At 65.1% G+C, this 11,253-nt stretch overlaps 1 protein-coding gene across 1 annotated transcript; it reads right to left on the bottom strand.

The window, feature by feature from the left end:
* Positions 1 to 206: 206 nt before the first annotated feature.
* LOC133270698 (laminin subunit beta-2-like) lies at positions 207 to 11,092 on the bottom strand. The gene is made up of 33 exons (XM_061456193.1): positions 10,984 to 11,092; positions 10,654 to 10,817; positions 10,415 to 10,550; positions 10,175 to 10,248; positions 9,912 to 10,100; positions 9,763 to 9,826; positions 8,788 to 8,990; positions 8,579 to 8,699; positions 8,209 to 8,397; positions 7,949 to 8,128; positions 7,760 to 7,872; positions 7,442 to 7,521; positions 7,230 to 7,365; positions 6,929 to 7,084; positions 6,690 to 6,817; positions 6,490 to 6,607; positions 6,000 to 6,192; positions 5,785 to 5,928; positions 5,455 to 5,686; positions 5,222 to 5,385; positions 4,914 to 5,138; positions 4,178 to 4,392; positions 4,004 to 4,100; positions 3,563 to 3,935; positions 3,300 to 3,484; positions 2,987 to 3,228; positions 2,716 to 2,919; positions 2,490 to 2,634; positions 1,782 to 1,989; positions 1,566 to 1,707; positions 739 to 915; positions 509 to 668; positions 207 to 433 (listed from the first exon to the last, which is right to left on the bottom strand). The coding sequence occupies exons 1-33, from the start codon at positions 11,024 to 11,026 to the stop codon at positions 297 to 299; spliced, it is 5,337 nt and encodes a 1,778-aa protein (XP_061312177.1). The 5' UTR covers positions 11,027 to 11,092; the 3' UTR covers positions 207 to 296.
* Between the last annotated feature and the right edge of the window lie 161 nt (positions 11,093 to 11,253).

Raw genomic sequence — 11,253 nt, 5'->3', positions numbered from 1 at the left:
CGGCCGCTCGGCGGCACCATGGCAACGACGCCAGCCGTGACGTCACCACGGCGCCGGAGAGGCAACCCGCCTCCAAGGGCGCGACCGGGCTGCGTTCCCATAGCAACGGGCCGGGCCTGCAGCCTGTTCCCACCGACCGCCCCGTCCCCGCCGTGGCCTACACCCGCTATGGGGCCAGGCACCAATGGTACAGGCAGACACAGCACTCTTGCTCTGTAACTTTATTCACACAGGAGGTGCCCTGCAGCTCCACCGTGCCCACCGCAGGCAGGGGCTATGTGGGCTCGGGGGTGTCCTCACTGGCACGTGTTGTAGATCTGGACCTGCTGGTTGATGGTGGCCAGCACGTCCCTCATCCTGGCCTCCAGCCCACCCAGCTGGGCCGCCTTGGCGTCCAGCACACGCTCGTTGCGCTCATACTCCTCCTCCAGCGCTGCAGGGATGAAATGGGGACACACAGTGAGCCCAGACCTCCGCCACCACCACCACCCGCAGCCCACAGCCTCACCTCGCAGCCGCTGCAGCTTGCCCTGCGCGTCCTGCAGCAGCCCCGCGGCTTCGTCCCGCAGGCGCTGTGCCCGGCTGCCTGCCTGCCGCGCGCCCTCGGCACGGTGTTGCACCAACTCCTGTGCCGTGCGGTACCGGTCCCGCAGCGGCCCCTCCAGCACCTGCGCATGGTGGGCATGGTCAATGGGACCCCTGCAACCTCCCCCTGTATATCCCCCTGTGCTCACCCACCTGCTTGGCCTCGCCAGCACGGTCCCGTGCGGTGCCGGCCGCCTCCTGTGCTCGCGTGGCTGCCAGGCTGTTGTTGGCGCGTTTCACCTTCAGGGCATCCATCTGCCCATCCAGCACCCCAATCTGACCCATGGCACCCGCCAGGCGCTGCTCGGCACTTGCTGTCTGGGCTTGCATCTGCGAGGGGTGGCATGGGCATGGTCAGGGTGCCCACAGGGAATCATGGAAGGGTTTGGGTTAGAAAGGAGCTTACGGTCATCCAGTTCCAACCCCCCTGCCATGGGTAGGACACCTCACACTAAATCATGTCACCCAAAGCTCTGTCCAACCTGGCCTTGAACACCGCCAGGGATGGAGCATTCACAGGTTCCCTGGGCAACCCATTCCAGTGCCGCACCACCCCTACAGTAAAGAACATTTTTTCCTTATATCCAATCTAAACTTCCCCTGTTTAACTTCCCCCCTTGTCCTATTCACTCCAGTCCCTCATGAAGAGTCCCTCCCCAGCATCCCTATAGCCCCCCTTCAGATACTGGAAGGCTGCTATGAGGTCTCCACGCAGCCTTCTCTTCTCCAGGCTGAACAGCCCCAACTTTCTCAGCCTGTCTTCAGACGGGAGGTGCTCCAGCCCCGATCATCCTCATGGCCTCCTCTGCTCTTTTCCACCAGCTCCATGTCCCTCTTATGCTGAGGACACCAGCACTGCACATGGTGCTACAAGTGGGGTCTCAGACGAGCAGAGCAGAGGGGCAGGATCACCTCCTTCGCCCTGCTGCTCACATCCCCATGGTGTGCCCATGCTGAGGCGACGGGGATGAGGCTCTCACCGTGCCGAGCGCTCTCTCACTGTGCTGGATGTCACCCATGGCGAGCTGCAGTGCCTCCTCCGCCATGCCCTGTGCCCGCCGCGCCTCCTCCAGCGCCTGCCGCACCACCTCAGCCGTGTCCCGCACGCCTTCAGCCCGCGACCTGCGGCCAGGGCAGCACGGCCTCAGCACCAGCCCACTCCGGGGATCCCCACGTCCCCCTGTCCCCTGGCTCACCGCGCTCGCTGTGCCTCCTGCAGCAGCTGCCCGGCCTGGCGCACGTCGCCGGCCGTCTGCTCCAGGATGGCGTCCACGCTGGCCAGGCTGCGCACCCGCGCCTTGATCTCCTCGGCCAGGCGGTGGATCTGCGCCGGCGCGGCTGGCAGCGAGAGCTCCAGCACACGGCTGGCCACCACCTCGATGCTCTCGGGGTCGGCACCCTCCTCTGAGGGTGGGAGATGTCAGGGTGTTTCCTGTGGCACCCCCGGGGTGGAGGGGACATCGGGGACCGTGGGGGAGAGCCATGAGGGGAAGGCATGGGGGGTAAACATGGGGAGGAAACAGGGGGAGGAAACATGAGGGGAGATATGGGGGGGGAAACATGGAGGGAAATATGAGGGAGAGCCATAGGGAGAGAGCTATGAAGGTTATTATGGCATACAACCACAGGGCAGGGCTGGAGGGTAATGGGACAGAGGATGTTTGGAGTGACACAGGATGTTGTCATGGGACAACATCACAGGACGGGGCTCACCGGATGGGCAGGGCAGGGCAGGGTCCATGCAACACAGTATGGGGTAGGGGCTGTGTGGTGCTGGGTTTGTATAGCCCCACATGCAGTGCAGGGACCATGCAGTGCAGTGTGGGGTCAGTGCAGTGCAGGGTCAGGGCGGTGCGGTGCAGGGGCCGGGCAGGGTGCCATCCCTCCTGCACGCTGGCACTCACGGCTCAGGAAGGCCTTGATGTGGCTGATGAGCTCCCGCAGCTCCTTGTTGGAGCTCTCCACACGGGCCCTGGTCTGGTTTGCTTTGTCCAGAGCCGCCTGTGCCCGCAACCGAGCCTCATCTGCCTTCCCTTTGGCCTCAGCCACCTGAGCAGGGGCAGAGACCTCGGTCTCAGCCATAAAGGCTGTGGGGCATGGCTTTCCCACCCGCTCCCATGTGCCACTTACCTTGTGGGAGAGCTGGGCCATGTCGCTGGCCGCCTGCCGCAGCTCCTCCTGCGCATGGCGTGCCCGGTCCAGTGCACTGTCTGCCGTGGACACAGCTCCGCCGCAGCTCAGACCCCCGCAGCGCCGTCCCCCATCCTCATCCCGGCACCCAGCTCCTCCGCAGGGGCTCTCAGCGCAGGGCACGTCACCCACAGCACCGCAGACCTGCACGGCAGCGCGGGCTCAGTGTGGCTCCAGGCACCATCCCCATGGTCCCCACCGCGCATCCCACCTTCTCATTGAGTGGGTGCAGGCTCAGCGCCTGTGCTCTCGCCGCCAGGTCCATCAGTGCCCGCCGGCTGGCTGCGTTCTGGCGGTTGAAGTCATCCCTATGGCTGGCCAGTAGATGCTCGGTGCGGTGCCGGGTGGCCACGGAGGTGCTGATGGGGCTGGGTACAGCACGGGTGGAGGTGTCTGCTTGGCGTTCTGCATCCCGTGACTCCCCATAGGCCTCACGGATGCTGTCGTAGGCACCTGGGTGAAGCAGGGGCGTTGTCAGACCCCCTGCCATGGTCCCATTGCCCCAGCTCTGTGGCACATCTTACCAAGGAAATTGGAGGTCTTGAGGGCCTGCAGCCGCTGCTCCAGGTCCTGCAGGCTGTGGTTGAGGGCGCGGGCACCCCGGTCCACCACACTCAGCACGTGGCTGGCATTGAAGTTGGCATCCTGGGCAGCCGTCAGCTCCCCCTCCACCCGCGTCAGCCTCTCCGTTGCCTCTTCGATGTGCCGCCTGTAAGGGCATGGGGTGACAACCCGCTCCCAGTGCCCCCCCCCCCCCCGCAAGCCATGCCCTGCGCCCAGTGCTCACCGCAGCCCCTCCGTGGCGTGTGTGAGGTGGGCAGCAGTACCAATGGTGGTGTTATGGGCAGCCACCATGTCCCGCACGGTGGCGAGGTTCTCCTCCAGCCGCCGGAAGGTGCCCTGGAAGGCGCTGGCAGCCCCGGTGTGCTGCAGGAGGCTGATGCGCTGTGCCAGTGCCCGGGTGTGCGCAGCCAGGTCCTGCACCACGCGGTCCCAGTCCCCAAAGCAGGGGTGGCAGGGCTGGCAGCCAGGGAAGATGCCGGAGAAGCCCCGTGCGCACTGGTCGCAGCGCACGCCGGAGATGCCGGGCCGGCAGTCACAGTGGCCACTGCCACGGTGGCACTGGGCACTGGCAACGCCACGGGGGTCACAGTCGCAGGCTGTGGGGACAGCGGTGTCAGGGTGCTACAGGGCCTGCCATAGTCCCCCTGCCAGCACTGCCTCTCACCTCGGCACTGCTGCCGCGGGTCACCCCAGTGCTGCTCCTGGCAGTCAGAACAGGTCTGGCCCCCGAAGCCTGGCCGGCACGAGCACTGCCCTGTGAACTGGATGAAACAAAGTTTGGCACTGCTGCAGCACACCCCCAGCCCCATCCTGTCCCCCTGTCCCTGCTGTATCTCACCTGGTTGCAGGCAGGGCTCAGGGCGTGCTGGGGGTGGCAGGCACAGGGCTGGCAGCCCTGCCCACTGCCCAGGTTCCAGAAGTTGGGGCTGCAGCGGTCGCAGCTCTGTCCCTCCACGTTGGGCAGGCAGTGGCACTGCCCGCTGCGCACATCGCAATGACACTGCTGGGCACTGCAGGTGCTGGGGTCGGTGCCCAGTGGGTTGCAGGAGCAACCTGGAACAAGACAGGCACTGAGCAGGGACAGGGATGCGGGGATTGAGAGGGGATGGTGAGAGGATGAGGACAGAGACAGGATGGGGATGAGACTGGGATGGAGGTGGAATGCGTACACAGGAAGGGATGGGATGGGGATGGCAGTGGTTGAGGGTGAAGGCAGAATGCAGACAGAAATTGGGCAGGGATGTAGTGAGTACCAGGTGGAGGTGGGATGTGAACAGCGTGAGGACCACTGATGGGGATGAGATGGAGATGGGGCAGGCTCAGGATAGAGATGGGATAAAGATGGGATAGGGACAGAGTCAGGGGGGTAGTGGGGATGGGGTAAGAATAGGGACAGAAATGGGCATGAGATGAGGATGTAGATGGGCTGGCACAAGTAGGGCATAGGGACGAGGACAGGAATGCAGTGCCAGGGCTGGCAAAGTACACTGCAGGGCACAGCAGGGCAGGGCTGTTGGGACCCCACAGGCACATGTGGTCCCCAGGAACATCTCTGTGTGGCCATGGGTACTCACGTCGGCAGCTGTGCCGTGTGGCATCCCCATAGAAGCCGGGCTGGCACTCGGCGCAGTGCGGCCCCGCTGTGTTGTACAGGCAGCGCAGGCAGTGCCCCGTGCGCCGGTCGCATGCCTCTGGATCGGTCATGTCGATGTTGTCATGGCACTGGCAGGGCAGGCAGCGCCCGCCGGGTTGCTGCAGGTCCCCATAGTAGCCGGGAGCACACTCATCACAGCGGGGACCTATGGGCACAGTGTACCTGTACCTGCCTGTACCCACTGGCACAGAGCACAGGGCAGTGCATGGGGACCCCCATGGTACCCACCTGTGTACCCGGGGCTGCAGTGGCAGACGACCTGCCGGGACCGGCTGTCCTGGTAGCAGGATGCAGCGAAGTGCCGGGGGCTGCTGGGTCCATCGGGGCACGGGCATGGCCGGCAGTGCTGCCCAGAGCCCAGCGCCGGGTTCCCGAAGTGCCCAGCTGCACATCTGTGGGCAGGGGGTGAGCAGGGGCCACCAGCAGCACCACATCCTCCTCCCGGTGCACACCTCACCTACCTCTGGCACCTCTCGCCATCGGTGTGGTCGCGGCAGCGCAAGCAGCTGCCCGTGCGTGGGTCACACTCCTCGGCGTGCCCATTGCACTGGCAGGGTCGGCAGGACGGGAAGCCCCAGTGGCCAGGCTGGCAGCGGTCGCAGCGTGAGCCATGGGCACCCTCCCGGCAGGAGCACTGCCCCGTGGTGGTGTCACAGATGGGGTTCACCGACCCCTCACTGCTGCACTGGCATGCTGGAAGGCATGGCACCCATGGAGTCTGACCCTGGGCTATGGAGAGCATCCAGCCCCAGCACCCCCAGGCTCCTGCGGCACATCCCTGCGGCACTCACCTCGGCACCCACTGGTCCCAAAGCCAAAGGTGCCTGGGGAACAGCGGTGGCAGCGCCGCCCCATGACGTTGGGTTTGCACTGGCACTGCCCGCCCTGCGGCTGGCACTCGGCGCTGGTGGAGCCCTGGGGGTCGCAGAGGCAGGCTGCGGGCAGAGAGTGTGGTGAGCGCTGCCACCACTGCACAGGGGACAACGGGGTGCAGGGCCAGACTCACGCAGCGCCCCGTCGTGCAGGATGGCAGACAGGCTGTGCAGGAGCCTGGAGCAGGGCTCAGCCACAGGCGAGGGACCCGCAGCATAGAAGGGCTGGGCACAGCGGTACCGCTCGAAGGTCTCGCGGCGCTTCATGGAGATGGGGTCTCCCGCAATGAACATCTCCAGTGAGGAGTGACGGGGCATCAGCACCAGCTGCAGGGGGCAAGTCAGTGAGATGTCATGCCTGTCTTGTCCTGTGTGCCCTACAGCCACATCCTGACCCTACAAGGGCAGGGACCCCTTCCACTAGAGCAGATTGCTCCAAGCCCCTGTGTCCAACCTGGCCTTGAACACTGCCAGGGATGGGGCAGCCACAGCTTCTCTGGGCACCCTGTGCCAGCGCCTCAGCACCCTCACAGGGAAGAACTTCTGCCTAAGAGCTCATCTCAGTCTCCCCTCTGTCAGGTTAAAGCCATTCCCCTTGGCCTGTCCCTGCAGGCTGCCCCTCACCGAATCGATGAGCACGCTGGCGCTGGGATCCTGCCGAGCGGAGGCACAGCCCAGCTCCACTCGAATGGTGTAGGAGACTCCCCGTTCCAGGCAGATGGGCTGCGGCAGCACCACGTACCTGGACAGAGGCAAGGCAGAGCATGGTCAGCTGAGTGCCTGCTATGAGCCCCAACACAGCCCCTTCCCGGCACGGTGCTCACCTGGCACCAGATGGGAGGCTGGTGGAGAGCTGGTCATCAGCCGGGATGGTGTTCCCACAAGGACTGCTGGCGGAGACAGGGCTGGGGCGCAGCACCTTCACCCTCACCTCCTGCCAGGGCTCTGGGTGCTGCAGACAGAGAAAGGGCTGTGCCTAAAGGGCTCACCATCCAGCATGCCCCACCACCAGCTCCCAGTGTGGCGATACACCCCATCACTGGCTTCACTGTCAGGTGCTCACCTGCGGCTCATAGCGGATGATCACGTCATACTCCATGGAGAAGGGCACGTCTCTCACATGGAACTCCAGCCAGCCACCCTCCACCATGCGGGCAAAGCCTGTCCCAGTCCAGGAAGGTGGGCGGTCCGTGGAGGGCTCACGCTCCACCACTGAGCCCTGGTGCAAGGGAGGGTTGTGAGATGGGACCCCAAACCGCCTTGTCTGTCAGGCCCATAGGGCAGAGTGGTGCCTGCAGCTTAGGAACCCCGCAAAGAGGCACGTGCTGCCCTCATGTACCCCCAAGGACACCTTCATCCCTTACCTGATGGAGCCGAGCATCCTCAGACTCATAGGTATAATGGTCCAAGTTGATGCGGTAGAAGCCAGGCTCCACTTGGTCGCACTGTCGTCCCACCATGTGGCTGCGGCACTGGCACTGTCCCGTCTCCATGGCACACCTGATACCCAGCACCACCATCAGCCCTGATGCCAGCAGCGATGCCCCATGGCCCCTGTGTCCCCATGAAGACTCACTGGTTGTTGCGGGCACCCCCCACATCACATTCACAGGGCCGGCAACCTGGGGCATCGTGGCTCAGCCCCCAGTGCTCGGGCTGCAGAGGAAAAGGGGGTCAGGGAGTGCATGGCCCCAGGCATCATAGAATCATGGAATCATCCAGGTTGGAAAAGACCTTTAAGATCATCAGGTCCAACCTTTACCACAGCACTGCCAAGTCCACCACTAAACCATGCCACCATGCATGGCCCCAGCCATAGTGCACGGTCCCAAGCATTGTGCATAGCCCCCGAGCACCATACATGCCCCCATGTGCCACGCACATCCCCACTCACCAGGCACTGATTGCAGCGGTGCCCAGTCACCAGCCTCTTGCAGAAGCACTCACCACTCACAGGGTCACACTGGCTGCCCTCGGCCAATGTGCCACGGGGGTCACACTGGCACCCTGCATGGAAAGACAGCAGTGTCTGGTGAGGCCACACCGCACACCCAACCCTGCTGGGTGCTGCCCCGGTACCTACGCTGGCAGCCCTGCGGGTTGGTGGCACTGAGGCCGAAGAAGCCGGGTTTGCAGCGGTCGCAGCGGGGACCGGCCACGTGCTCCTTGCAGCGGCACTGCCCTGTGATCAGCCCCCGGGCTGGGTCGTCAGCGCTGTCACACATCCCACCGTCCAGAGAGCCCTCGGGGTCACAGTCACAGGCTGGGGACACAGGCAGGTCAGCATTCCCAGCATCCAGCACACCCCGTCCCATGCCATGCCCCCCCCGCCCCGGCACCAACCTCGGCACACTGCGGGGTCCCGCAGGTCTTTGCTGGGGTCCTTGTAGTAGAAGGGCTTGCAGAGGTGGCAGCGGCGGCCCATGGTGTTGTGCTGGCAGCCATCACACACGGCCCCGCTGGTGTTGCCGGTGGCCAGGAAGACGGCCATGTCGAAGTGGCAGCGCCGCGAGTGCTCGTTGCAGTCACATCCTGCAGGGACAGCCCCGCGGCACAGCATGTGGTACCCAAACCTGGCCCATAGCACCCCCAGTGCCCAACCTCCCCAGCCCTGACACCCCTTAACCCAGCACCCCAACCTCCCCAAACCACAGCCTGTGGCTCTCCCCATCCAGCACCCCAAATCCCCTCCCCCCAGCACTGTGGCACTCACGGCGGCAGGCATTGGTGCTGGAGCCCTCGGCCGGGCGCCAGGGCAGGTCATGGTAGAAGTCCTCACAGCGCTCACAGTTCAGTCCTTGTGTGTGGTGCTTGCAGACGCAGCGCCCATGGACCTGCCAGATGCCACAGTGAGGGGCTGTGGGACCAGGGAGCACACCTACCCAGCCCCAGCAGGACACGTGGGGTGCTGTATCACCCTACCATGCCATCGGTGGTGGCGGGGGCCCCGCTGAGTGGGGCACACTCAGAGGCATGCCCGTAGCAGAAGCAGTTCCCGCGCAGCACCAGCTCGTACAGCGCATAATAGTACTTCTCCCGGATCTCCCGCCGCGTGTCCAGCAGGTTGTCCCCCAGCGTGTGCAGCTTGGTGAGGTTCACGCGCAGATTGGTGACGCGCAGCAGGTCTGGAGTGAGGAGAGACCTCCATCAGCACAGGGCCATTGAGCTTGTCCATGCTGTTTGTGGTATGGGGAGTCCATACAGGGCTTCCCACCATCGCACTGTGCTGCCTATGGCTGCCTATAGCACAGCTTCTTGGCACTGGGCTGGGCTGTGTGTGATTTGGCTCACAGGCAAGAGGTTGCACGTGGTTGTACGCAGCCTGGTGGTTCAACTCCCCTGCACGTGGTTGTGCACGTCAAGCTGTGCCATGAACCAGGGGTCTGCACACCCCACCATGCAGGATAGGACCACATCAGTGTGCAACAAGCACCCTGGGCAAGGGCTCCTCACTGATGGGGGCTGTTCCTGGTGCGTGCAGTGTAGGGGCCCCGACGGGATGGGACAGGACAGGACAGGACGGCTCCCACAGGACTGCAGCTTCCCAGCAGCCGAGCCCTGCAGATTCCTCCCCTCTGCTCCCAGCCTAAATTTAGCGCTGTGTGATTAACCCACTGCGTCCTGCACTCAGCTGGCTCCTCTGCCCATCTCCAACCCCATCCCGCACCATGCCGCTGCTCAGCGCTAGGCTCAGCTCCAGCACAGCATCTCCCTGCCCTCACCGGGATGCAGCCCAACCTTTAGCAGCTCCTACAGGATGGGTGCAGGAGGAGGCTGAGACCCTCAAGCTGGATCTGGCCCTGACCCCACTGTGGGGCTCAGAGCCGGGAGACAGCAGCCAAAATAGCTGCACCCAAAATAGAGCAGCCAGGCAGGAGCCCAAGGCGGGCGACTCACTCTGGATGTCAGGGCTGTAGGGGTCCCGGATAGGGATGGAGGGGTCCAGCACCCGGTAGATGACCTGGGGAGGGGGGAAAACAACAGGGTGGTAAGGGCAGAGTAAGGGGGGTCCCCTGGACCCTCCTGGGCTGCTTTCAGGGCCTCACCTCCCCCTCGGTGGAGGGCTCGATGTCGGAGTAGCGGGACTCGCAGACTACGTCGTCGATGCGGCGTGGGGGCCCACGGGGGACGTGGGGGAAGGAGGTGTCACAGTCATAGGCAAAGTATCGATAGACCTTCCAGCTGCGCCCGAAGTCAGCCGAGCGCTCCACCAGCATGGCCGCGGGCCGGAACGTCTGCGGGACACCCAGCATGGATCTGGGTCCATCCCATCCTATCCCATCCCTGGTACCCGCGTGCCAGGACCCACCTTGAAGGTCATGATGAGGTGTGTGAAGTGGAACTCGGCCTCCAGGTCCAGCTGGATGCTGACATGCTCCACGCCTGGGGGATGGCACGTGTGGCTGTGGGGAGCACCCACCCGCGTGGGTCCCCCCCCCGACCCGGCCACGGTCCAGGGGCGCGTCCGTGTGCGCCGGCTGAGTCACGCTTCCTCAGCGTGGGAGGACGGGAAGCAGAGCCCCCCGGGACGATCCCGCCCGCCACTCACCGTTCTCCGACTGCCACCAGGCTTTCTTGGGCCGGGGGGCGAAGGTGGTGACCACGTTCTCGATGCGGTGGCTGTTGGTGTTGGCACGGGCATCGTAGGGCCGCCGCGAGTCGCAGATGAAGCACTTCTTCTCCTCCTGCGAGCGGGAAGCTTGGTGGCGTGTGTCCCCATCCCCGTCCCATGCCCCCCATCCCCTCCCAGTGCCCCCCCAGCCTCCATGGGGCCCCCATCCCTCTCACCTGGAGGTGGCTGACGATGCAGTAGGGCTGTGGCCGCCGCAGCCCGCAGGTGGAGGTGGCGCTCAAGCGGGGAGCTCGCCCCACCAGCAGGTCCCCAGTGGCCGGGTAGCAGCTCCCAAGGGCGCAGACCTGAGGGGGGTCGGGGACCGAGGTCCCCCCAAGCCCTATGGGGCAGCAGCCGGTTAAAGACGCTTAAAGGGGGGCCGGGAGCGGGGCTTGCCCCCAAGCCTCCCGAGGCCCCTTCCGTGGCTGCCCGGAAACAGGACGGCGGGACCGGACCCTGGCTTCCACCGGGCCCCGCTGGAGCGAGAGGGAAGGACGCAGACTCACCGGCCAGCAGCGGCAGCAGCAGGAGGGCACCGGGGTTCCGCATCGCGGGGACGCAACTGGGGCGCAAAGTGCGCGCAAAGGGGGCGCTCAGCAGGTGCCCGCGTCCCGTCCCGTTCCCGTCCCGCCTCGCCGGTTCCCTTTCCCGTCCCGGTCCCTCCCGTCCCCGTCCTCCCCCTTCCTTGCGCTGGGCGGCGGGCGCAGCGCTCGGGGCTGCGCGGAAAGCGCGGGGCGGATCCCGGCCGGAGCGGGGAGCGCAGGAGCGGGCGGGAG

This window comes from Pezoporus flaviventris, unplaced genomic scaffold (genome assembly GCF_033815535.1).
Source record: "Pezoporus flaviventris isolate CSIRO_AGI_PZ_B2104156 unplaced genomic scaffold, CSIRO_AGI_Pfla_v1 ptg000021l, whole genome shotgun sequence".
Classification (NCBI taxonomy): Eukaryota; Metazoa; Chordata; class Aves; order Psittaciformes; family Psittacidae; genus Pezoporus; species Pezoporus flaviventris.
Note: the sequence above shows the minus strand (reverse complement) of the source record. Positions and strands in the feature narration are given on the sequence as shown.